Genomic DNA, 26,761 nt, shown 5'->3' on the forward strand with positions numbered 1-26,761 from the left:
ACAGTTACTGGTAAATTTCCGCTGTACACGTTCTTGGTGAACTGTGAACATTTGACGTGTTTGACCCACCCCCTATACATCATCATGGAGCCAAATTTTGACCCCTTACCTCACAGTCAGCAGACACATGGCAGCCAATCATCTAGCACCCCCTCCTGGACCCCCACCCCCCTATTAAAAAGCAGGTGCGGTGGCCATATTGGATTCTCTGCTGGCTGCTGTTAGTGAGAGCAGGGTCAGACTTGCTGCAGATAGGCAGGGAAAGCGTTAGCTAGGCCTGTGTTCTTGTTCCTCACTGACTACTTGCTGAAAGCACCCCAGATAGCCCTTTTGAGGGCTAGTACATCAGTCTCCTGTTTTTTATTTTGTGTGTGACACTCCACAGCCCACTGACACCCAGAGCTGTGCACACTACTGCTATTGTGGCCACATTAAGTTGCAGGCACAGTACCACTCCAGTGCTTTTGTTCACTGTATTCTGATAGAACCATTGCATTTCTCTGTGTGGGACACTCCACAGCCCACTGACACCCATAGCAGGCACAGTACCACTCCAGTGCATTATTTTTAGGAATGTACTGTGATTTCTGCCCTTTAGGGATTAAAACCCAACTCTGTGTCAACTCCGTAATTTTTGGTGGGACTTTTGGCATGAATTTCCCACTGGCATTCAGTGATGATCGTAATCAATTTACGATTTTACAAAATTTCACGTACATTTTCACAATTACGCATATATGTAATTACGATTTGCAAACTAAATAGACAACTTTGCATAAAAATTAGCGAAATTTTACTTACTTTTGTGCTGACCTTGGAGGTTAATAGCAAAGCCCCCATATATGCTACTGACACCAAAATTGCTATGTATGTTAAAGGGAATAGTGGGTACATGGGAAAAAAGGATTTTCCAAAAACAACATATAGTTTTTGAGAAAACCAATTCCAAAAATGCAAAGAAAACTGTTTATTAAACTTGGAAAAATGACAGTTTAAAAAACATTTTTCTTTGCATATTTAAAATAGTTTTTCTCAAAAACTACAAAGTCTTTTTGAAAAGTACAAGTCAAACTTTTTTTTGACTTGTACTCAATATTCTCCTTAACATATGTACCAATTTTGGTAGCAATAGCATGTATGGGGGCTTTGCTATTAACTGGTAAAGTCGGCAGAAAATTGCGCAAAATTGTGCGGAAATTACGCAAAATGATGAAATACTACTATTACATATGAAATAAATTTCGATTTTCCCTGAAATGTCGCATTATGATTACGATGCAAAATTTCGGCCCATCACTGCTGGTATTAGAAAGTCCAGGTGTTAGACCCCGTGAAACAAACTTTTACTCACTTGGTAAACAAAAATGTCGCCACCTGTGATAAACTGCAGACTGGAAATCAGAGAGGAAATATTTTACAGTGTGCAAACACTTACTATAAATTAATAATATAAATAATTATTGCAAAAAAAGAAAGTAATTTTATTCATTCCGTTATTTTCACTACAGTACTTTAACCACTTTACCCCCCCAGTGCTAAATTTCTCCGTCCCTCTGCGCACTGCTTCACCCCCAGGGACGGAGAAAGGCGCACTTGTTTGTTTACTGGCTGGGAGTGGGCGGGGACCTCGCGCGCACACTCCAGCCAGCCAGCACAGCAGGTGACTAATTGGATGTTAGGAACAAGCGTTCCTAAATCCAATTAGACGCGCCGATTGCGGACACAATGGGAGACTGCTTCAAACAGAAGCAGTCTCCATTGATAACAATTAAATGTAAACAAATGTGCAGCGCGCGATCGCGCGCCCCCGCGACCCGCGCGCGCGCGCACACACCCCCGCTCTGCAGTGCAATGATTGGTTATGGGGACCCCAGTCCCCAATAACCAATCATATCACTGAAAACAATCAATGGAAGCAGCGCTGCAAGGCACAAATAGCGCTGGTGCTTCAGGGGTAAAACCCCTCCGTCGTGAAGTGGTTAATTAACGAGTATGTTCAGCTCACTGACTGCGATAACAGACCCAAAATGACACACAAAGCAGTAATGTGAACCACATGAAATAGAACAAGGATGTTAACACTCAAACGTACCAAGAAAAATGTATTGATGTTAATTTTAATAAATGTATACTATTAACTTTTTTAAGCTCTCCAAAAAGGAACATTTTAATTAAATGTGAAATATACAATAACGCATGATATCACATAATTAGAATGCTAATAAATACCAGGAACCAGTTAGACATATTTTACCTTTGCGCAACCCTCTGTCTCTCCCATCTTTCAACAGATAAATGCTGACAAACAAAAGACATACAAAGATAAAATATACCGAATCATTCATATAACTATGGGACTACAACTTTGTGATAGTGTTTAAAGTGAGCACCAATTTTAGCACCCAGGTCATCTCAATAGCACATTAAATATGCATGCCAACAATGTTACTCACTAATAAAAAAAAGACATTACATTTTACCATTTCTTTTCACATTCAAAAGTTTAGCAGAGGCTTTATTACCCTATTTCCGAGCCACAGAGGTTTCAGGCAGTTAAGGACTGATGCAATTGTTTTATTGCACATATTAGCAATTATATAACAAAAGCTTTCATTAACAGGGGGTTTGGTATTGCTTCAAAGAGTTTAAAAGAAGTCACAGATGCTATCTTCACACCTTTCCCTGGATAAATAATGGAAAACTAGAAGCATAGTGGGAACATGGCAGCTCCTATAGCTATTAGAAACCAGAGTACAAAAAGGTGCTTGGTTCCCTTTAAAACGGGAATATAGTTGTAATACCAAAAATATGAGGAATAAGGCACATTAACTTAATTGGATTCCATTGTGCATTGTATGAGTTCACTGGAGTCCATGTCTCATATTCCTTATAACCATGATATTACGGCAGTATTACTTCTGCTTTAACCTCATCCCCGTACACATTCCTTATACTGTTATTACTCTCACTCAGCCATGCAACATTAGACTTTATTATCCTGAAGGGCAGACTCTGTACCTGGGAGTTGAGAAAAAAGTTTAAAAACACACGATTGGTTCGCACGATGGCCAGGGGCCCCGGACCTCTCTCACTGGCCAGGGCCCCAAGGCCAATGCGCGATACCTGGAGGGGAGTGCAGGTGGGCCTGGACCTCTCACACCCAGGCTCTGGACCTCTCACATCCAGAAAAGCCACCAACACTGCCTCAAAAAGTTTTTTTTCAGCTCTAGGACATGGCGGACAGGTGAGCGGTTAGGGAGGGACCCCTGTGGGAGGGATGCCTGCACGGGGCGGTCCTGCTAGCGACGCAATCTTGCGATTTGCGTCCAACTGAAGCCTCCCACCTGAATGCTAATGGCTGCTAGATGTGGTATGGCAGGTAAAGGGTGTATGACAGTGCATCCTGATTGGCTGACGAGCACCTGCTGACGACTCAAATGTAGCTGCATGCATGTGTGTTGCTGTGTTCTATTGCTTGTGTGTGTCGAGTTGAGAAAAAAGGTCCAATCAATATCTGATCCCCCACAACAGATAAAATAGGTTCCTCATTTAAAGAGCCAGTACCCACCCAGCAGTTTGACCCTTGCTGCTTATAACACCTGATCCATTCTTTCCATACCCTACAGTGATGGTCATGATATCTCTGGTGGTTTCAATTATTCATTTTCTATTAAGCTGTAATAAAATAGGACTATGTGATGCACCTGCTGTATCCTGCCGTTCTCTTTCTTCTCTGACCTTTTGGGAAGACATGTGGCTGGTGACAAGATCAGCATGAGGGTCTTCCATGGAAGGCCACATGTATGAAAGAGTTCAAAGTTCACCTGATTGTCAGCTAAAATGAACATGGCCATATCACAGATAACAAGATGTCAAGGTCAAAGAATCAGATGAGAGGGACATTAAAGTTTAAGACACATTTTCAAGGTTAAGTTTTCCTGCACCGCTTCAGTGGATGCACATCCAAATGAATTAGCTGTATAATGAATTAAATGATTGCACGCTGCCAGTGAGGCAGCACCATGTGAGACTAGAAGAAAAAAGAAACTTACTGTGGAGAAAACTTACTTTTAACTCAGCTCTGAGTGAATTAAACACTATAGAGATCCATGAACATTTCACTATAAAAGGGATATGGGGTTTCATTTGATCTTGTATGACCCATTTCAAGCCCAAACTTCACCCGTGGGACATATTATTAACCAAAGAAAAAGAATTGGCAAAGTTTGTATGTTTATTTTATTAGTGTTATTATTACATATTATATTGTATGGGTATTCATAGCCATCAAAAGTGCCACCGGGCAGCATGGTTGCATAGTGAATAGCACTTTCACCTTTCAGTGCCGGGGTTACGGTTAGAATTCCAGCCGGGACACTATCTGCACAGTGTTTGTATGTCTCCCCGTGTTTTCCCTGTGTCTGTGTGGGTTTCCTCCGGACTCTCTGATTTCCTCCCACATCGCAAAAACATACAGATAGGTTAATTAGCTTACCTCTAAAATGTCCTTAGACTACAATACATACTCTACACAACACATACATACAGGCACGTGCAGAGGGGGGGGTGCTATGGGTGCCCAGGTACCCCCCTCTTTTTAAAACCTTCAAAAAAGGCCCCTCTCGCTGGAAAAACAAGCTCCGCCCCTGACCGTGATAAGTCCCGCCCACCCATGCTCCGCCCCGCCGGGGACACTTTCAAGTGAAGAGGTCTAGACAGGAATCCTAGTGTGGCATACTGAACTCTCCCTCCACCTAGGACCCATAGTGACCTTCCCTTCCTCCAGCACCCATACAGATCTCTTCCTTCCACAGCACCCACAGTGCCCTACCCTTCCCCCAGCACCCATACTGACTTCTACCTCCCTTAGCAGCAACTATGCCATTCATAGCAGCACCCATAGTGACCTCCCCTTCCTCCAGCACCCACAATGACCTCTACCTCCCCCAAGACCCACAGTGATCTCCCCCAAAGGACCCACAGTGTCCTCCCTTTCCTCCAGCACCCATATTAACCTCTACCTTTCACAACACCCACAGTTACTCCCCCCCCAGCACCCACAGTGGCCTACCCTTCCCCCAGCACCCATATTGGCCTCTACCTTTCACAACACCCACAGTTACTCCCCCCCAGCAGCCACACTGAGCTCTACCTCCCCCAACAACCACACTGACCTCTACCTCCCCTAGCAGCAACTATGCCATTCATAGCAGTATACACAGTGATCTCCCACCCCCTACACCCACAACAATCCAATACATACAAGGTAGGGATTACCATATGGGCAGCATGATGGTGAAGTGAATAGTGTTCTCGTCTTGCAGCATTGCATCTGCAGTTTAAATCACAGCCAGGGTGCTATGTGCATGAAGTTTGTATGTTCTCCCCAGGCCATGTCTGCGTGAGTTTTCTCTGTGCGCTCCGGTTTCCTCCCACATTCCAAAAATCATACAGATAAGTTCATTGGCTTCCCTCTAAATTAGCCCTAGAATACGATACATATACTATATGATACATACATAGATATACAACTTTGGTAGAGATTAGATTATAAGAACCTCTGAGGGACATTTTGTGACAAGACTATGTACCCTGTGCAATGCTGCGGAAGATGTTGGTGCTATATAAATACTAAATAATAATTAGATTGTGAGCTCCTCTGAGGGACAGTTAGTGACGGGACTATATATTCTGTAGATTGCTGTGGAAGATGATGGCTCTACATATAAATAGTAAATAGAAATAATGGTGTTGCCTGTTGATGATGGGAATCGGTAGTGTTTCCCAGCTTACGCATGAACTGATGTACATCTGCAGTACAGAATGAGTGCTGACATTTGTTAGCTGAGCAATCTAGTTTACTGAGTCTGCATGCTGCGTCTGCAGCTTTTACTTGTCCACCATACTAGAACATTTTCCTCGGGACATCCAATACCGTTATGCTGCTTACAGCATGAATTATTTTGTTCTCCTGCCACACAATACGAAATTTGTTAGTGTGTGTGAATCTGGGCTGTAAAAGGCATCTGGCATTGCTCGGAATAAATGTACAATAAGCATCTCTCACTGTTCTGGCAGAAGCTTCTTTATCCATTTTCATGCACATGCTTCTGTATCCATTTCATGCACTGTTCATTATCATCAGGGCAGTGATGTCACCTGCAGTGAATTTGAATACCTTGAGCTTAGTTGTCGTGGAGCTAATATGCTTCCTAGGAGACTAAGAATGGTCTCTGTCTTGAGGGGCTTGGATGCTTCTCAAGAAGATGTTATTGATGAGGGATGCATTGCCAACCCTCTATTTGTTGATGAAGGAAAACTTAGCTGTGGGTGCAGTAGAAGATCCGGTTATTCTATTAGCATGACATAGTAAAACAGTGGCAACAGACTCATGAATGTTCAGTGCTGAAACCCAGGATAAGAGTAAGACGGGGTTCAGATATGGAAATCATACTCTTCTGTGCATGTAATTTAGGTGTCCCCCTTTTGCATTGCTCAGTGTCAAAGACTCAATACACTTTTGAGCCACAATATAGGGGGAGCCCATGCCAATCTTTGACAGTGACATTTGTGGATTAGGTGCCTTAATGTGACTGGACCCGCTGGTGATGTGGACGAGATATTGGGGCTGCGTTAGTTCTTAGCGTTCGCTATGCTGCAATTCAGCAGCAAAGCGTGTGCAGAGTGCCCGCTCCCAGATTAGGCATGCTATGCTGCCGATAGCGTGCGTAGCGTGCAAGGACACTAATTAAGACACTTACGTTTTATAGTGTGCATAACAGCTGATAACTCTCGCTGTTACACAGCGCTAACTTTAGTGACTCAACCCCATTGAGTCCAGTAGAAGAAAAAAAATGAACAAAACTGTTTGTTCTGGGCCTTGGGCAAAGATGGCAGGGACTTGTCAGATATTGTTTACTTTTGTGTATTTTAGAACTTTTTAACTTTTGTGTAAGCAGATTAAGGTTTAAGAAGAAGGAAGTAAATAGACAACCAATTTTTTTTCTTGGGTGTTTAGCATGAACTGATCATTTGCATGTGTAAATAAATCATCGTTAGCATGATTCCTTGTTCAAACCTTCTTGCAAAACCTATGCAGCAGACTGATTTCTAATTTTCAAAGACTTTTCTCTCATGTGTGTGCACAGCATTAAAGAGCAAAATTAGAAAATATTCATTGTTAAATACCAGGTGCTTCTGCATAAGTTCTCCCAGACCAGCAGCAAACCACTGATTATGCCACATAGGATACATATTCAATTTTCAGCTTTTTTGTATATATAAAACAAAAGTTTGCCTTCTTAAAACAGAAGGTAGTTGCGATAATTCAAGTTGGAGTGAGCTCTGAGATGTATCCCAGTGCATCACTGCTGAATGTGCAAATCATCCTTACCTCCAGATCCACTGGAATGCAATGATGTGTCAGTTTGTTAATATTACAGAGCCACACTAATCCAACATGCATACAGACTTTTTTGGATTGGTTGATCCTCATCAGTGCATGGCATGGATTAATGTAGCTCTATAAAAGAGTTTAATAGTGACAACTGAACAAATATATTTACTTTAACATTAACACATCTTAAGGTAGCTACATGCTTGTATAATTGTTCTATTTTATCATTTATTTATTTATTTTTTCAATTTGAGCATTACTACCAGTTTCCAGGGGCGTATCAATAGGGGTTGCAGAGGTTGCGACCGCATCGGGGCCCTTGGGCCAGAGGGGCCCCAAAGGGTCCTCCCTCAACGGTAGTATTAGCTCTCTATTGGTTCTGTGCTCATAATAATCACTTCTATAGATACTTTGAATAGTGGTAATCATTAACAAACTGTTCCCCATCCCCTTCTTGCACCTCTGACACTATAGTTGCCATTGGCAGGTTTTGGTGCACCATCATTGTTGTAAAACTTGCCCTATTGTAAAACTTGCATCGGGGCCCACAGCTCCTTAGCTACGCCACTGCCAATTTCTTTAAATTGATTGTAACTTTTGCAACACCTGATCAATGTATCTCGCACTTATGTTTAAATTTTCAATTAAGCAAAAAATGATTGAAAACTTGGGTCAATACTACACCATTCGATTTTCTGGAAGGAAAAAAAATGGTCAGAATTATCTGCCATTCCTGACTGACATATAGAGAAGGAAGAAAAAAAAGCAAAAACAGGAAATTCAATAAGATTTCTCGGTCAAATAAAAAAAAAAAATCTTGAGAATTGGGAAAATCAAATCTTTATTGTATCCTGTGTGGCTATTTTTAGTCTGAAAAAGGTGTTATGACTTTGTACTTGAATGAAAATATTAAAAAATATTAATGGGTTTACTGCTCCTTTTATTCCCATGACTTGAAGAAGATCCTAATAAAATGGTGATGTTGTTTTCAATAGCATCATCCATTTGTGAATAAGTTAAATAGATGATTTGATTTCATTGTGCTTATTTCTAATAAGACCATTTAAAAACAGTTGCTTGCAATCAGTAGCAGGTTACCTGCTGTGTTACCCAGCTACACGTACATTCATCAACGTCTTGACGGTCCCCTCCTCAAGATTTGAAGTGTCAGGAGTCTGACCTACTCAGGGCAAATGGGTGGATAACAAATAGCTTATTTAGCAGCTTTATCAAGAATGCCAAATAGATCAGAGTTTGCGCACTTCCTAACAAATGCCTCCACTCTGGTGCCCGACAAGAGCATTTACAACCTCCATCAATTATACATGGTGGTGGAGCCCGAACTTGTTAAATCTCCTTTTATAATCTACATGAATTTCCGCTTCATTTTGCAGGGTGCCATCATGCAATAATTAATGTGAGATACGTTTAGGATGTAGTCATTTTAATGAATGTATATATTATATTGCCATGCAATATCTTTATACATGAAATATGAGGCAATAAACAAAATGAGATATACTATAACAAATTGCATTCGGTCTAAAATTTAAGGATTTATCATTTCCCAGGGAACGCTCATATACAATGCTAATGGTATGCACTTGGGGTAGAAAATTAAAAAAAAACAGCTAAATTAATAAAAAATACATCAATTGGTTAGTAATAAGGCTCTACGTAAGCAAGTGAACATGAAAGGAACTGCTTCAACTCATAGTAATGTTATAAGGATCAATGTAGAATAGCGACTAAAATATCCCCTCAATGTCAACATATCTAGTCATAAGGCCTGATTCACAAAGCGGTGCAAAGTGTTTGCACGCCTGTGAAAAGCTCGCGCGAAAATGAAACTCGCGCGAAATTCCCGCACGCAAAGTTTTGTGCGCGCAATCGTGCGGCGCACTGTGCAGTGCGTGCGATGCGCCCATTATACCCTATGGGCGCTGCGCGCGGAGTTGCGCGGTTGCACTTTGCGCGCGATAAAGAGCCCAAAACGGTGCTAACTCAGCAGTGCAAAGGTTATCACGCCTAAAGTCTTTTAGGCGTGATAACTGAGTTATCACAGCTTTGTGAATCAGGCCCCAAGTATATGTAAATGACAAACAATAATGCGAACACAATGGAATACAAAACTAAAGATGACAAATAAACAAGTCCACCAAACAAATAATAATTCCTGAATGAAAATAAAAAAAAATCAGGCCAGTGTCACTAAGGAAATCTGGGTCAGCAAAAAAAAGTAATAATGATGGGCAAACTCCTTGAAGTGTAGTTCGTGTAGCGAACATGATGGACCAACTTCTTCAATTGTAGTTTTCCAGATGATCAGCAAACATGTAAGCTAGTGTTTGCGGGTTCAGCAGTTTGCAAATCTGGGTTAGAGCCACAAATGTGGGTTAGTGGTTTGTTTGCCAAACCACCTTGTATGCTTGTCTATCACTGTAAGCAGCCTCCCAATCCCTGGCCGAAACCTCTCTGTCCCTTACTCTGCCCATCCTGCCCACTCACTCACCTTGAAAGGAAGATGGGCTGATGTTACTGCTCAGAGAGCATTGAGAGCTGGATGGATGGGTGGACTGGATGACCGGTAGCTGGTGTGTATGCAAGAAGCCCTCTATTTGGCTTTAACTTGGCCAAACAGAGGACTGCTCTCCTGCACACCAGTGACCAGCCTGATGATCCAGCTCTCTATGCATCTTCTGTGCTGGTGGGAATGTCAGATTGCCTCCTATGCCAGGTAAGTAAAGAAGCACACCAGACAAGGGAATGGGCAAAGGAGTGCCAGCCGGAGATTGGGAGCTGGAACAGGTAAACTCCTTGCAATGCAGTTAACATGAGAGAGCATTCCCAGGACATGTGCGTTCACAAAACCTGTAAATTTCTGCATAAATGGGGGTGAGGAAGGGGGAGGGGTTTGCAAACGAGGTGCAAGATAAGAAGTCAAAGTCCCAAAATGATCAGATCTATTGAATAACATGTGTGATTGTGTTTTTCATTTAGATGATAAAGGAACATGCATTTTATAACCTAATTGCTTTGTTTAATTATTGATCCATGTATTTATTCTGTTTAATACAAAAACAAATACAAAAACATTTTGATTGTTTTATAATGAAAAGTATTGAATATTCTGAAATCTGAACAACTATTTCATATCTTTAGACGGCAGATGGGACTGGCAATGTAAGTAGAAATTTTTCTTGCTTTACTGCTATAGTCAATACGTTGCTAACATTCCAATAATCACAATCCATTACCTGTTATTTTTGTTGTACATAAAAGTGTTATATAAGTTCGATAGCACAGCGATAAGGTGGAGCCCACCCAGACAAATATGACTATTCATTTGTGCTTCTTGTTTTCCTTAATAAATGTAAGATGCAAATGTATTAAAGATAATAAATAAATATTATTTTTTAAAAAATCACCGTCCATTTAGGCCCCGTTCACACTTGCGGTTTTGTCAAAACCGCACCGGATGTCCGGACCGCACCGGAGCCGGACCGGACCTGATCCGTACGGTTCCTATCCGGATCCGGTCCGGATCCGGTCCGTTTGCATCCGGTTTCCGTGCGGTGTGAACACGGTTGCGGTCCGGATCCGGTTTCTTAAGGAGATAACATCCTGTAAATACCTGGGGTCTGGGAGGTCAGCAGAAGGGTCTGGGGTCACTGTTGGAGACAGGTGGACGTGTGGAGACCATCCGTGGATACAGAGACTGCAGTTGGGACCATGGATCCAGGCATTTTTTACTCGTAAACCTGGGAATTCTCTCCTTCCTGTTGTTCGCCTCCTCATTATCATACATCAGACATGTTGCTGCCAAAACGAGCTCCAGCATGAAATCGCTGCTGCCCCACTCTTTGAACGCTGGGCCCATGTGGTCCCCATCCAAAATGCATAGGAAGTGGGGTAGAACGTCCGGTTTTTGTAGCCAGTGTGTTGTGCGCTCTCCGGCTCTCATTGCTTTGTATTGGCCGGATGGTGCAGTCCGGCTCCGCTCCGGATACGGCTGCCGGAGGAGCCGGACCAAAAAATAGCGCATGTTGGAACGGATGCCGGAGTCCGGATCCGGTCCGGATCCGGTCCGGCTCCGGTCCGGCAGAACGGACGCATGTGAACGGACGCATAGGCTTTCATTGCTATTGCCGTGCGTCCGTTCCGTCCGTTCTGCAAGCGGTCCGGCTCCGGCACGGCGATTCCGGACGGCCACCGCTAATGTGAACCGGGCCTTACTGGATCATATTTAATTCAGTTTTTCTCAAAAATGTTCTCCTAGGTGATATTTTCACACTTTAGCAATAGAATACTTTTAAAGCCACCAGCAAGCGAGGGAATACTTTTTCCGTTGCAGAGTGCAGAAAAGTTATTTTAAACAGAGGATGAAAAAACCATCTCCTAGGAGAAAACGTAGGAGAAACAGTGTATTGCATAAGGGCCACTGGGGGCTGATTCACAAAGCTTTTCTGTTTAATTATCTACCCCCTACTTATTAACTCACAATTTATCTCTTCTTTTTTATTTGACTTAACTCATGATTCATCTCCCCATGGGTGTGATGCACTACACTGTTCTATCTAGATATATCCCAGTAAAACTGTGTGTGTGGGGGGGTCGGGGCGGTGGGGTCAATCTTACCTGTATGACATCTTCATCGGTCCATCCCTGGCGCCTCCCACGATGCGGTCCAAGCGGCGGTCAGGTGATTACAAACACTTCCTCCTTCCGGGTTGAAGGAGGAAGTGTTTGTAGTCATGTGATCGGTGCATGGAACTTATCGTGGGAGGCGCCAGGGACGGACCGAAGAAGACGTCATACAGGTAAGATTGCCCCCCCCCCCCTCCCTTGCACAGCTTTACTGGGAGATATCCGGATAGAACTATCCGGATGTCTCCCGAATTCGGATTTGAGCAAGCCTGTCCCCGGCATTAGCAACAGTAAAATTGTTGTGCGCTTTCTGCGCATGGCAACTTCAAACCCTTTATCTGTTTATCTCATGAAATATCTCCCTTTATTTGTTTATCGCATGCAATAGCTCTCCTTACAGTTGAGGTGAGAAATATGTAAGATTTGTGAATCAAGCCTACTGTGTTTTAAGCTCAATAATTGGCATTGTACTGTTGCACCTATTTTAATATACACATTTCTGCAGATATTTGGCCACCATTTTCTTTTAGCTGTTTCTACAGGGTAGCACATTTAAAAATGTAAAACCCTGTCTGCTTGTCACTAGCCAATGAGGCAGATGCTGGCCAACCCGTCCCTGCACCTGTACACTCTCCTTCCCTAATGTGTTTGTTTGCGTGTGGTCTCTGGCTTTATTGTAGCCCGTGTTGCCAGTTAGTATTCCCTGCAGTACCAGCAGCACAGGCTGCAATAAAGCTGGAAACCGCACACACACAGTAGGAAAGGAAAGAGTACAAGGACAGGCTGGCGGCCATCTGATTCACGTGCTCATGGCACACAGCTGGGCACGGTTTTAAATGCACCACCCTGCACTATTACCATTGTACAGATAATAGCATGCATACAATTGTATTTACTGCTAAGTTTACTGAGTAAATTGATATACACTATCAATGCAAAATTATGTGTGCATGCAGCTGGGTTAACAAAAGGATATTTTGATAGGCAACCAGTTTTTGCATGAAATACTGCTTTACTTTGCATGTGATTTTTTTTTATTATGCTTAAAACTCTGTGCATTTCATGCAGTAAATATTGTGCACTGCAACTGCATATACAATTGTATTAGCAAATCAACCCCATGGTCACAAAGAAGTGCTTACTTGCTTTCTGATACAGTTCTACAGAGGGGGCATGATTGGTTGCATGACTATCTGCTATTTATATACATAATGTTTATGATACATGTCACATAATGTCATCACACTTTGATAGGATGAGGATCTCCCAAATTCTTTGCCCCATCTTTACAAGAGTGAAAATTGGAGGGCCCATAAGAACATAGTTGTATGGAGCACTGCCAATAGTTTGGCATATGTCACATGATGTGCTCTGAACATTTTGATAGGATAGGATTTATATTTTTTGCCCCATCTATATAAGAGTGATACATCACCAGGCCCATGAGTACATACTTCACCTTCCACCATAGAAAGCAAAACATCAGTATAAACCAGAGGCCAGACAGACGCGTACATGCAGAAAAGGGGCCCAGAAATGTTAGCACTTGAAATAGCTGCTAGTAGAATATCAGTAAATTTAGTACTAATCCTATAGTAGAATATTGGTAAATGATACCAATATTTTACTACAGATAAATCCTAACCATTCCCCCTCTGATGCCTAACCCTAACCACCTCCCTCCGATGCCTAACCTTAACCAACCCACTTCTGATGCCTAAGGGCCTGTTTCCACTACACACAGATTGGATGTAGAATGGATGCAGAAAAACTGACTCCAATGCATGCCTTTGGGAGAATCTGCATTTAGTGGAAACAGGTCCATAGGCTTTCATTGGAGTCAGTTTTTCTGCATCCATTCTGCATCCAATCCATGTGTAGTGGAAACAGACCCTAACCCAAACAAAACCTCCCTACTGATGCCTACCGTTAACCACCCTCTACCAATATCTAGCCCCCCACCTCCTAGCCGTAGCCCCCCTGCTTGCTACTTGTAGCTTCAGTTTTCATAGCCATGTGCCCGCTATTTTATGGGTGCCCAAACTTCCCTCATTAGCCAAAACCTCCGCAACCACCTTCAACGCCATTATTCTGGTATCAAGGAACTTTGATTGCAAAACACATTATTTTTATGAACTAGTGAGGGGTCCATTAGATGCTTAAAGAAGAACAAAAATCCCCTCCCCCCCATACACACACACCTTTATCACTTCCATAAACCATCATTCAACATTATCAACCATATTCATCATCCACTGTAGTATTTTTTCCATTGGAAATCAACATCATAGCCAATAATTTTTCTTTCCATAGACACTGTAGCCAATTATTCGTGTAACACTACAAGCTTAAAAAAAATGTAAATGTGTTTATATAAATTATTAATGTAGCAACATTTTCAATATTGTATGAAAACAACTTTCTTTCTTTTTCTCTCTTTCTAATAAATCAGCCCATTGCTTGGCAGAAGGCATTTTTATTCAAAGATTCTTTCTTCCAAAATGTAATTAATTACCGTTCTATCTAGCAGAGATTTCATTTTTCACCCACCCTTCCCTTTCACTGACAATGCAGAATTTTCTTCAAATAATTAAAAGTATGATTTGTGTTTTGAAAGGCGTACTTTATTAGCGCAGAAAATGTAACCTGAACTGTGTCACATGTCACCAATTAATTTAGTATAATAGCTCAGATATATCTTTTGTTGAATGGTTTAATATTTTGCAGGTAATAACCTGGAGGATTTTAGTAACAGAAAGTTACAAGATCAGAGTCGCTTCTCTTAGCACGCTTTTATTATATAGCCTATCAGGGACATCAGTCCTCCCAAGTTGACTAGATAATTGGAGAAATTTTTTTCGTATATAATAAATTGGGTTGTATTTTTAATGTTTTTTTGGTCCCAAGGCCAAAATCCTTGATCCTGCTGCTTGGGAACCAGGGCAGTATTTAGGCTAAATTATTCACAGGGTGAGGTTGTAAAAATGTTCCCCCACCTGTAGGCTTGTGAACTCCATTTGCAAATCAGTATTTTGCAGTATGAGTTGGCCCCCAGTATTATGTAGCCAAATGTAGCCAACCCACCCCCAGTATTGGTAGCCAGATGTCCCATAAGTATAAGCTATTTCCCTAGGATTAGTGGCCCAGTGTACCCCCAGTATTGTAGTGAGTTATAATTGCCCCAGTATAGGTAGCCAGGTATAGGTGCTACAGGTATAGGTAGCCAGGTATAGGTGCCCCTAGTATAGATAGCTAGTTATAGGTGTCCCCTGTGTAAGTAGCCAGGCATAGATGCCCCCAGTTTAGATAGTTTGGATTTGGTGCCCCCAATATAGGTAGCCAGGTGTAGGTGCCTCCAGTATAGCTATTATGATATGGAATGCAAGTGTCCAGGAAGTAAGTACATGTCATGCAGCCTATGGATCCCGCCAACGTAGGTATTGTAATCAGTTCTGCATGCAACTGTTGCCCTCCATCCCCCCTGCAGCTGCACACCAACAATGTCCTGCCTCGCCCGCCCATAGAAACGGCACTGCTGGGAACACTTGAGAAATAATATTGCCCAGGAGATGACAGCATTAGATGAGACAGAGGTAAAAATAATAAAACAAAGAGTTAGGAGGGTAAAGGGTTAGAATGAACGTGCAGAAGATCAATACCTACAGTATCTATCTATCAGTAAGGAGGGCAGTAAAGTGTATAGCTTATCACTATTGTTTTCACTTGCAAGGTTCGGTTGAGCCCCTATAAATGCTTGTGTTTGGTTGGTTTAGAAGCCATGTCACACTTTATTCCACCAATTTAGGAATGTAATGTGATTTCTGCCCTTTATAGATCCCCCTCTGGCATGCCACTGTCCTGGTGTTACGCTCCTTGAAACAACTTTTCCATCACTTTTGTGGCCAGAAACAGTCCCTGTAGGTTTTAGAATTCGCCTGCCCATTGAAGTCTACAGAGATTTGCCAGATTTGCCTGTTCGCAAATCTTTGTAGAGATTATCATTCGTTGTTCCCGAATCTTACATTTCATGTTCAGTCCATCTCTACTTACCTATACTGCCGCCAATAGCAGATGTGTTCCAATTGCTCTCCACATAAATCCACCGCTTACTCCTTTGAGCCTGGAAAGAGGAAGTAGCGGCATTATGCGGACCATGAGATCTCTCCCATCTCTAATCGATTCTCTTATTGCAAAATCCCTTTCCTGAAAACTTCCTCTCACCTGCCCCCAATATCACCCTTTCCTGACACTTAATCCAAACCTCATATTAAATATTAACCACTTCCTGAGGCATCATCCCAGTGTCTAGCTTCAGGAAATAAAGGACTAATTGGGTTAGCGCTCAGAGAAGTCTTTACTGTAAATCAGTATTCAAATACTGATTTACAGTAGAGACTTCTCTGAGCGCTAACCCAATTAGTCCTTTATTTCCTGAAGCTAGTTACAAATAGCCAGGGAGCGCTCCACCGCTTGGACTGGTGTAGTAGGGGTCCCCTGAGACTGTATATTTTAGAGTTTGTGAGCGCTTATGTACATTTTGTGTATTGAATAATCCCAGTGTTAAACCCTAACAGGTAAAACAAATGTCTCCCTACCCTGGCATTACTCCCAACCTCCAATCTTCAATTATATTAACTTTCCATTGTCTTCATAGTGGGAGATCACAATTAGTGCTTTTGCTATTTAACACCCAAACTAACTACTCATAGCTAAAAACCTCTGTCAGCCAACATCAGTTATTATCAACTTTATCAGAATCAACATCAGCAGTGTTCTCCACTCTCCAGCACTCAGACCAACTCCCCACAATGAACCACTTTGGCAGAGTGATCTGGGAGGAAGTGCACTCATTTATCAGTCCATAAATATGGTGCACAAGCCCACTTATTGCTCATGATTGTGAGAGGCAAGCAGAACTTTCCACCAAATAGGGCAGGGCTATTCATGACCTTCAACTGTTATCGATACTGACACACTTGAAATGTATTGTACCCAATGCACTATGCAATGCCTTTGAGGCAGTGCTTCTCCACGTGGATAGAGCACCTTGTAGCGCTTGAGTTCGACACGGCTAAAGCAGCAATGCTATAGTCTGCGCCCCACATATGGGTAATTCGGGGATCCGTCAATTACCAGGCCTTTAAATTACTTCTGCCTCCAAATTGCTTCAACTCAGAGGGAGAATAGTAATTAACATTACCCGGAATTTCAGGGGCAGCAGGGTGAGCTTTCATTTGGCTCACCCTGCGCCAAAAAGACCAGGAGGCAAAAACAAATGTATGCCAATGCCTGTGGAGGTACAAGAAGATACTGCTAGGTACCATCCTGCATATAGACTTTTGTTGACAGATGAAGTGATCAGAGAGTTAATTTACACAGTATATTTGCTTCCTACTGCCTAGCCATTTCTGGTGGAGTTGTTCTATATCTGTGTCAAGCCTAGTTCCTGTTTTGCCGCAGAAGCAATTGTCATCATCATGTATAAGTAATAACAAAGTATGATGCCGTTATATTTCATCTGCATGCCTTTTTTCATCTTTGGAAAGTCAGCACATAGGAAAGGATTCAGCAATGTTCCTTATAATTGCATGTATACAATTTTGCTTTCCTGTCAATCACAGTATTCCCATTTAAAGCCTGAAAACCTGAAGACAGATCTCAGAAGGCCTAAATTTCCCAGCTAATGATCTGTGTCAAATGTAAGACGCAGCAGCAAGCAGCTCCTGGCATCTGACGCAGCCACAGATTGTACTTTGAAAAACTGCTGCAGTGTACAGCATAGTAATGAGTTTAATTAATGTGGGCTATGGATAGGATACCTGCATTTCATTATATGCAGCAAGCATCCTTCATTCAAAAGATGCACGATTGCTACTTGAAACTGCAGTAATAAGGATCCCGTTTTAAATGCTACTAATCTATACAGAGGCACAGCTGTAAATTACAGGTGCCCAAGCAAAACTTTGATGGAGGCCAGTACATTTACACCTCTTTCCTGTACTCGCCTTGGCAACACCCATAGTCTGGAGGGCCATCCACCAGGGGTCATATGACAGAATCTCATGTCCTGATTCCCCATATCTCAGCCAACATTATCCTGATCCACTCACCATCTCCAAGGCTCTGGTTCCCAGCTTATGTTTTCAATGGATTGAACATGGGAGAGGAGGAAGCATGGAGAAACAACATAGCCAAGATAAATTATGGTTCAGCTTAAAGGGTACCTGTAGGATACAAAGTGCCCTAAATGGGTATTTACCTAGTGAGAGGACCCCATCCACCTGCACTGGTCCACTCCCGTGCTACATCCCCTGAAAGACCATCGATGAGGGCTGTCAGCAGCTCATTCATGCACAGTAGCATGGAACTGTTTAGGATTCGGTGGAAAAAGCCAAGCGCAATCAGGTCCATGCTACTGTACATACGAAAGCCATCTGTGCCTGTGCAGTAGCACGGACCTGATCGGGCTTGGTATGGCTACACTTCTGGGGACTCGGGGTTAGAATGGAGAGGTGCAGGGAGATAGGAGGAAAGTATCTATCTCTGATCTGGTCCATAGGCACATACCAGCCCGCCCCCTCTAATCCTCCAATGACCTGCGCCTAGTCGCACCATGCATATCTCACTCCCATGCACCATTGCAGGACTTCACTAGGGGCTGCCCCCACTCTCTGGAACTTGCTTCCACCAGCCATAAGACTCGCCCCCACCTTTAATACCTTCAAACAAGCTCTCGCATACCCCCCTACACCAGCACCATAATACGCTCTGTTAGACACCCTCTCAACAGATGCACCTATTGTCTCCACCCCCACATTATGTGCAAGTGCGTGTAGCGGCATGTTCCTGATGATGACTCAGTCACTTGTGGCCATACATCAAGTGACTTGGCGGCTGTTTGACCATCCAATTTGATTATTCTACTTGAATTGTATGAAAATCAGTCCCGCCAAGTGCACGCCTGACTGGCAATGCGACCAATTTCGGGACAAAAATTAGTCGCATTCTCGATCACGCATGCTGCAAGATGTTGCTTGATCGGGCTAGGCAGTAACGGCATGCAATTTCCCGATGATCGGCGAACACGACGAAACTCCTGATGCTGTCTCCCCTAATTTCAATGTCCCCCCATGCCCGTGTAAAGTATACATTACCTCTCTGCTTGTCCCCCGCTGGCTTCTACATGTAGGCCCGTGATTTCCTAGTAAGGACACACAAGTGACCCTTACACCCGCGTGCCCTTACTAGGAAACCATGGGGGGGCATGAAGGGTAATGTATACATGTGGGTACTGGGGGGATATTGACTTTAGGGGACTGCGTCGGGGCGGCGGATGTGGCGCACAAAGCCGATTCCCGAGACATTTCATACTGAATTTGATCAGGAATTGGCCTGTGGTGTATGGGCAGCTGAATGATCTCTCTCTTATCAGATTTGATAAGAGAAAGATGCGTCTCTTGGTCGAATCTGTCCATACATCGCTAGATGTATGGGCACCTTAACACTACATGATGTGTGACTGCTTGTAATAGTAGGTTTCTGATAATCTGCGATGGATTAGCTATGACTTTACATTATGTGTAAGTGCTTGTAGGATTGGGTTCCCCATGATCTGTAATGGATTAGCTTTGACTGTACATTATGTGTGGGTGCTTTCAGTGGATCTGCAGTGGATTAGCTCTGACTCTACATTAAGTGTGGGTGCTTGCAGTGGCATGTTCCATATGATCTGCAAGGGATTTACAATGCTATTTAGACCATGGGCAGAGAAATAAGAAGTTATGTGAGGGGCTACTAGATCAGCACATCGTATAAGAAGGGAGTAGAGCAGGAATTCTATTAAGAAGGCCTTACCTGATCCCCATCTTCTTCACTCTGCAAGTCTCCTCTCCCCCAGAGCTGCCGGCTAGTGGGGTCTTTCTGGGGAGTGATCAGAGTAGAGGGGGGCTGTGTTAGAGGGAGGTGCTTCCCTGGTAGTTACAACTCTGGAGCCACATTCAACATTTCCCCACTCACCTCCACCCGAAGCTCTTATGTGCTACTAGTTGGAATTTTTTAAAGGACACTTGAAGTGAGAGGGAGGCTGCCGTATTGATTCCTTTTAACCAATACCAGTTGTCTGGCATCCTGATGGTTTCTTAGAGTGCAGTAGTATCTTGGTCACACATCTGAAACAAGTACAGGGCTAATACAGTCAGACTTCAGTCAGAAACTTCAGATCTGCATGTTTTTTTAGTGTTTATGGCTAAATATTAGAGGCAGAGGATCAGTAGGACAGTCAGGCAATGTGCATTGTTGCATTGTAAAAGGAAATAAATATATCAGCCTCCACATCTCTCTCAGTTCAGGTGTCCTTTAAAGTGAGAAAAACAAATCAAGTCACCGTAGAAAATAAAAACGAAAAAAAAGGCATAAAAAAAGAAAAGAAGGGGAAAACAATGAATATAGTCATGACTATTACCATAAAACTATTAATGTTGCTTTCCATTCATCAGAGCTCTAGGCAAATGCCTGTTTTGCCTTTCTGTCAGTTGTGGCAGTAGAAAAAAAAAAAAAAACTGCTCACGCCTCTGAGTTTTATGCATTGAGTCGCTGCGTCGAAGAGACTGGGACAGTATTACGTTTACATATTTATGCTTCTCTCACGAGCCAAATGTTTATATTTGTGCCATGTCCAATTTCAGAAAAGATAAATTGCAAATGAGAAATCTCGGAAGCTGGTGCAGCATCTGATTCGTAATGCCTTGTGAAGGCGGCAATCACCCTCAGCAATACTAAATAATACCTTATTTACTATAAACAGCACTCAAGGAATTCTTGAATGCTACTCGAGTAATTATCTTTTTCCATATAATTATATTTCCTGTTTAGTGTTATAGAAAGCATCTATCATCCATTTGGAAGGAAAATGCTCAGATTACACATTTCAGTTTTTTTTTTTAAATTCATCGACGGTGTTGCCAATGCCAAGCAGACACCGAGTTATATGAAAATCTTAAATATGCTGCAGTTAATTTTTTTTTTCAGCAGTGCGAATGTAGCAATCCTAAAAAAAATCATTAAAGCCGACGGGGGTGATTTACTAAATGGGATGTGCGGAGAAGAGCAGTGAAGTGATGCTGTGTTCACTTCAAACAATCAATCACATGCAGAGACGTCCCTGATTTAAACAAAAACTCGGCACACGGTTGGATGTTTGAAGTGAACATAAGTTCATCTATGGCTCTTCAGTAGGCATCTGCTTCTGTAAATTACCTCTGGTGTGTCTGGGAGGCAAAATAAAGGCATCGTATTGCAGACTGAAATAAAACAGATATTGATTTTAGGTTTTAAACTCACGCTGCTGTTTCTGAATAATCAGCAGTACAAAACTGATTGTTTTCAGGGCCTTTACTGTCTGGACACTTTTTTTTTCTTTTCTCTGCCAGCCCTTTCTCTCTTCTCACTAATCGTTCAAGGTAAGTTTAAGGCCAGTTGTACACCTGAGGTTTGCAGTGCAATGCGGAGCGAGCGCTGCATCGTACCAGAGAAATTAGGCGTCATAGGCATAGGCCCGCCCCCAGCTAGTGACGTACTTCCTTCTGGTCAGGAAGTATGCCACTGGGATTCTAGTTGGTCCGTGCATGCGTGCTGCATCACACTGCACTACTGTCGTGCACACTTGCTGCGTTGCCCAATGATTTGCATTGCTGCATAATCTGTGCGGCAGGCACGGATCATGGGGTAACAAGCTGCAGGCTTTGCGCTGGGATTTCAATGATTTTACTACTACCGGCAAACCACATTGCATCACGTGAAGTGTGCAAGTCTCCATAGACTTGCATGGTCCTTGCAGCGGGGAAGCGCAATGCGGGGTGACATAACATGCAAGTGCGCAAGGGGCTTCAAGGTGTAAAATAAATACCTATATGCACACATAACTGACTCTGATCCTTGTAGTCCTACTAATTACTGGCAGGATCGTTTGGAAATTCCCTCAGAGCCAGCCTCCCTTTCAGTTGGAACCATATACCGCCCATACCACCTTCTATAGGAGCGGTTATGGTTTGTCCGTGCTTCCTCCTGTATCCTGATTGGGAGGTGCATAATTGCATCCCCTACATTTTACCTATTTATTTATGTATTTTAATCCAAGTGAAAAGGGGGGGGGGGGGGACTGGTATGTTATATGGTAAAGATCCAGACAAAGGCCTGACGTGCAGCAGGCACCTAGGTTCTGTAAAACATTATAATGAAATTTGTAATCAAGGCTTATAACAAGAAAAAACAGCCCTACACCTCTGCTTGTTGTCTGTGAAGTCTTTTACGTTTTTGTTTTTGTTTGTTTGTTATTTTTTTTTTTTATTGGTTTTCTTTAGTTGTTCAACTACTTCTTAATTTAATCCCTGGGCTGGATCTGGACTCACAAAAGGAGGTCAGAACTCATAAACCATAAACATCTTTATTCACCAAGTATGATGAGTGTCGTACTTGGGGATTATTTGTGGTTCACATGGCAATGGCAATAGAGCAAGACAGGCATATCTATGACAAAAGAGCAGGTGACATGCATAACGTAGACAGCACGGGAGATAAACAAATACAATGCAACAGGCAGAAGCAAAAATAAACAAGTGTACATTAGAGCATAGGGCAGGCTAAGCCTCCGGGGTGCTAGGAGCTTGGAATTGGCTGTCCAAGGAACCATGGTGCCCTAGGCTGGGGTGTTGAGCTGGGCAGCTAGAGTGTTGGTGTACCACTGAAGGGCATGTCAGGCCGAGGGACTGGAGTTTAGCCGGAGGACCGCTTGGGGAAGGAGGTGCTGCTGCATCTGAAGGTTCTTGAGGGAATAGTTCTGTAGCGATGGGGCGATGGCCCAATGGGAGGAGCAAAAACGGGCGTGCTAACAGTTAGCACTCTTTTGTGAGTCAAGCCCTTTATGTGCATATGTTTCTGTTATTGCATTCCATGTTATTAATTTTCACCATCCTACACGCAGGGTGGCATGTCTACTCAATTTAGTGAGGTGAACGGTAGAGAAGAAAGGCGGATGTAGATTTATATTCAAGGAGATGGTTTATATAACATTTTCATCTTACAAGGCACTGTACAGAGTAGTTAAATAAACATGGATGGGCAATACAAATACAGCCATAGTCCACATACCCTACAAATGAACACATACAGGGGCGCCACTAGGGCCTTTGATCCGGTGCACCGCCCCCCCCCCCCCCAACCTGTTGCCATGGTGCCCCGGATCAATTGAGCGGTAGGAGGGGGCACTGGGCGGAGCGGCGGGGGGGAGCGGAAAGTTACAAACTCACCTCCGATCGCTACAGGCACAGCCTCCATCTTCTTCTGACTTCCGTACCCGGCGTCAGTCGCCTTGGTTACAGCGCCCCCTGTGATGACGTGACCAATGTCATCACAGAGGGCGCTGCTACCAATGCGAGGGACACCAAAGGAGGAAGTTGGAAAGAGATGGAAGCTGTTCCTGCGTCGATCTGAGGTGAGTTTGTAACTACGCCCACTCCCCCCCCCCCCGGCCGCTCTGCCCAGCGCCCGCCTCCTTACTCCCGCTTCCTATGCTGGGGGAAGATACCTATCTAATCTATGCTGGGGGCAGCTACCTATCTAATCTATGCTGGGGGCAGCTACCTATCTAATCTATACTGGAGGAAGCTACCTATCTAACCTCTGCTGGGGGCAGCTACCTATCTAACCTACACTGGGTGAAGGTATCTAACTAATCTACACTGGGGGCTGCTACCTATCTAACCTACGCAGGGGGAAGCCACCTATCTAACCTACGCTGGGGGAAGCTACCTATCTAACCTACACTGGGGGAAGCTACCTATCTAACCTACGCTGGGGGAAGCTACCTATCTAACCTATACTGGGGGAAGCTACCTATCTAACCTATGCTAGGGGAAGCTACCTATCTAACCTACGCTGGGGGCAGCTACTTATCTAACCTACGCTGGGGGGTAGGTACCTATCTAACCTACGCTGGGGGAGGTACCTATCTAACCTATGCTGGGGGGAAGGTACCTTTCTAACCTACGCTGGGGGAAGCTACCTAACTAATCTACGCTGTGGGCAGCTACCTATCTAATCTATACTGGGGGAAGCTACTCATCTAACCTACACAAGGGGATACTACCCATCTAACCTATGTTGAGGAAAGCTACATATCTAACCTAAACTGGGGGAAGGTACCAATCTAACCTACGCTGGGGGAAGATACCTATCTAACCTAAACTGGGGGAAGCTACCTATCTAACCTACAGTGGGGGAAGCTACCTATCTAACTTACACTGGGGGAAGCTACCTATCTAACATAAACTGGGTGAAGGTACCTATCTAACCTACACTGGGGGAAGCTACCTATCTAACCTACACTGTAGGAAGCTACCTATCTAACCTATGCTAGTGGAAGCTACCAGTGATAAGCGAAAATGCAAACATTCGTTTCGCCGAATTTTCGCCTAATTTCGTTTCGACAGGTGAATTTCCGATCAAATTTTTTCGTGTTAATTTTCGCCTAATGTCCGTCATTTTTGCGTTGCGTATTATTGCGGACATTTTTCCGCATAAGGGCATTAGCGTCCGCATACAGAGAAGTTTCTTGCACATTATTGCGGACATTTTTCCGCATAAGGGCATAAGTGTCCGCATACGAATTTTCTTGCGGATTATTGCGGACATTTTTCCTCATAAAGGCATAAGCGCCGCATATAATGAATTTCCATGCAGATTATTGCGGACATTTTTCCGCATAAGCATCCGCATACAATTTTTGATGCTGGTCGAAAACGCAGATATTTCTGAAGATTTTTGTGAAAATTCGCTGAATTCGAAAATGGGATTTTTGATGCGAAAATGACTTAGGCAAAAATTTGCAAGCAACACTGGAAGCTACCCATCTAACCTACGCTGGGGAAGCTACCTATCTAACCTACACTGTGGGCAGCTACCTATCTAATGTACGCTGTGGGCCGCTACCTATCTAATCCAGCAGTGGCTGGATGGTGTACTGGTTAAGGGCTCTGCCTCTGACATGGGAGACCTGGGTTCGAATCTCGGCTCTGCCTGTTCAGTAAGCCAGTAATTCAGTAAGGAGTTCATTGGGCAAGACTCCCTAACACTGCTACTGCCTACTGAGTGTGCTCTAGTGGCTGCCTCGCAAGCGCTTTGAGTCCGACAGGAGAAAGGCGCTATACAAATACTGCCATTATTATCTATACTGTGGGAAGCTACCCATCTAACCTACACTGGGGAAGCTACCTATCTAACCTAAACTGGGGGAAGATACTTATCTTTATTTCTCTGCCTGAATATCAGGTATGTAAGTGGCTGACTCAGTCCTGACTCAGACAGGAAGTGGCTACAGTGTGACCATCACTGATAAGAAATTCCAACTATAAAACACTTTCCTAGCAGAAAATGGCTTAAAAGAATTTCTTATCAGTGAGGGTCACACTGTAGTCCCTTCCTGTCTGAGTCAGGACTCAGTCAGCCACTTACATATCTGATATTTAACTCTTTCAGGCAGAGAAAGAAAAAAAGGAACACAGCATAGTTATTTGTGTGCTAAGCACTGTACTTACCCATTTCTATCTCCTTCCCTCCTCCCTCCTCCCCTCCCTGTGAAAAATAAAGTACACCAAGCAGAGGATGGTGTCGATCCATCAACCTCTGGGTTATGGGCCCAGCAAACTTCTGCTGCACCACTCTGCAGTCTGCTTACATTTGTCTACAATCTTCAAGTTTAAGAAGGGTACATTCGTTGAAATAGTTGCACTACAATCTATTTTACAGCAAGGCCCTAATGACACTTTCTCTTAACCACCCTGGCGTTCTATTAAATGTGCCAGGGTGGATGCGCAGCACTATTTTTTGAAAAAAAAATTTCTATCATGTAGCTAACCTAGCGCTAGCTACATGATTCCCCCCTCCCTTCCGCATCCCTCCCACCCTTCTGATCGCCGCCAGCGCATATTCCCATAAGGAAATCCCGTTCTGAACGGGATTTCCTTTAGGGCTTCCCCCGTCGCCATGGAGTCCCGATCCATCCCTCAGCGCTGCCTGGCACTGATTGGCCAGGCTGCGCACGGGGTCTTGGGGGGGAGGGGCCTCTAACATGGTAGGTAGCAGCGCATTGGCGGCGAGCAGTGGAGCTCAGGTTAGACACGCAGCAGGCAAAGTGCTAGCTGCGGGTTTTAAAAAAAATGATGAAAATCGGCGCACCAGGGCCTGAGCGGCGCCCTCCGGCAGTAATGGATGAGCTAAGCTTATCATTACCGCAATGGAGGTTAAGGGGCTATGCCGGCCATAGCCCCTTAAGAGAAAGTGTCATTAGGGCCTTGCTGTAACATAGATTGTAGTGTAACTATTTCAACTAATGTACCCTTCTTAAGCTTGAAGATTGTATACAAAGCTAAGCAGACTGCAGAGTGGCGCAGCAGAAGTGTGCTGGGCCCATAACCCAAAGGTTGATGGTTCAAAACCAACCTCTGCTAGGCATGATTTCATTTTTGTACCTCGCTTTATCGCATGGGCAAAACGGTTTCCATAGCCCTGTAAGAGAAATTGTTAAAAGGGCCCTGCCGTAACATAGATATTACGGTAGCTAAGACTACTCCTGGGCCTTTCTTGTAGTTGAAGAGATGAGTGAACTGTGACACCACGCTTAAAAAAAAAAAACAACAAAAAGAAAAAACAGCAAACAGAAAAGCT

The 26,761-nt window shown here is 43.5% G+C and overlaps 1 protein-coding gene across 4 annotated transcripts in view; it reads left to right on the forward strand.

The window, feature by feature from the left end:
- PCDH7 (protocadherin 7) overlaps positions 1 to 26,761 on the forward strand; it is a 1,071,285-nt gene that overhangs the window by 443,635 nt on the left and 600,889 nt on the right. For all 4 annotated transcript variants that reach the window (XM_068278387.1, XM_068278405.1, XM_068278395.1 and 1 more), the window contains exon 2: positions 10,559 to 10,579. In XM_068278387.1, the coding sequence (XP_068134488.1) occupies positions 10,559 to 10,579 (21 nt within the window). The remainder of the gene's footprint in view (positions 1 to 10,558; positions 10,580 to 26,761) is intronic.

Source organism: Hyperolius riggenbachi, chromosome 1 (genome assembly GCF_040937935.1).
Source record: "Hyperolius riggenbachi isolate aHypRig1 chromosome 1, aHypRig1.pri, whole genome shotgun sequence".
Taxonomy (NCBI): Eukaryota; Metazoa; Chordata; class Amphibia; order Anura; family Hyperoliidae; genus Hyperolius; species Hyperolius riggenbachi.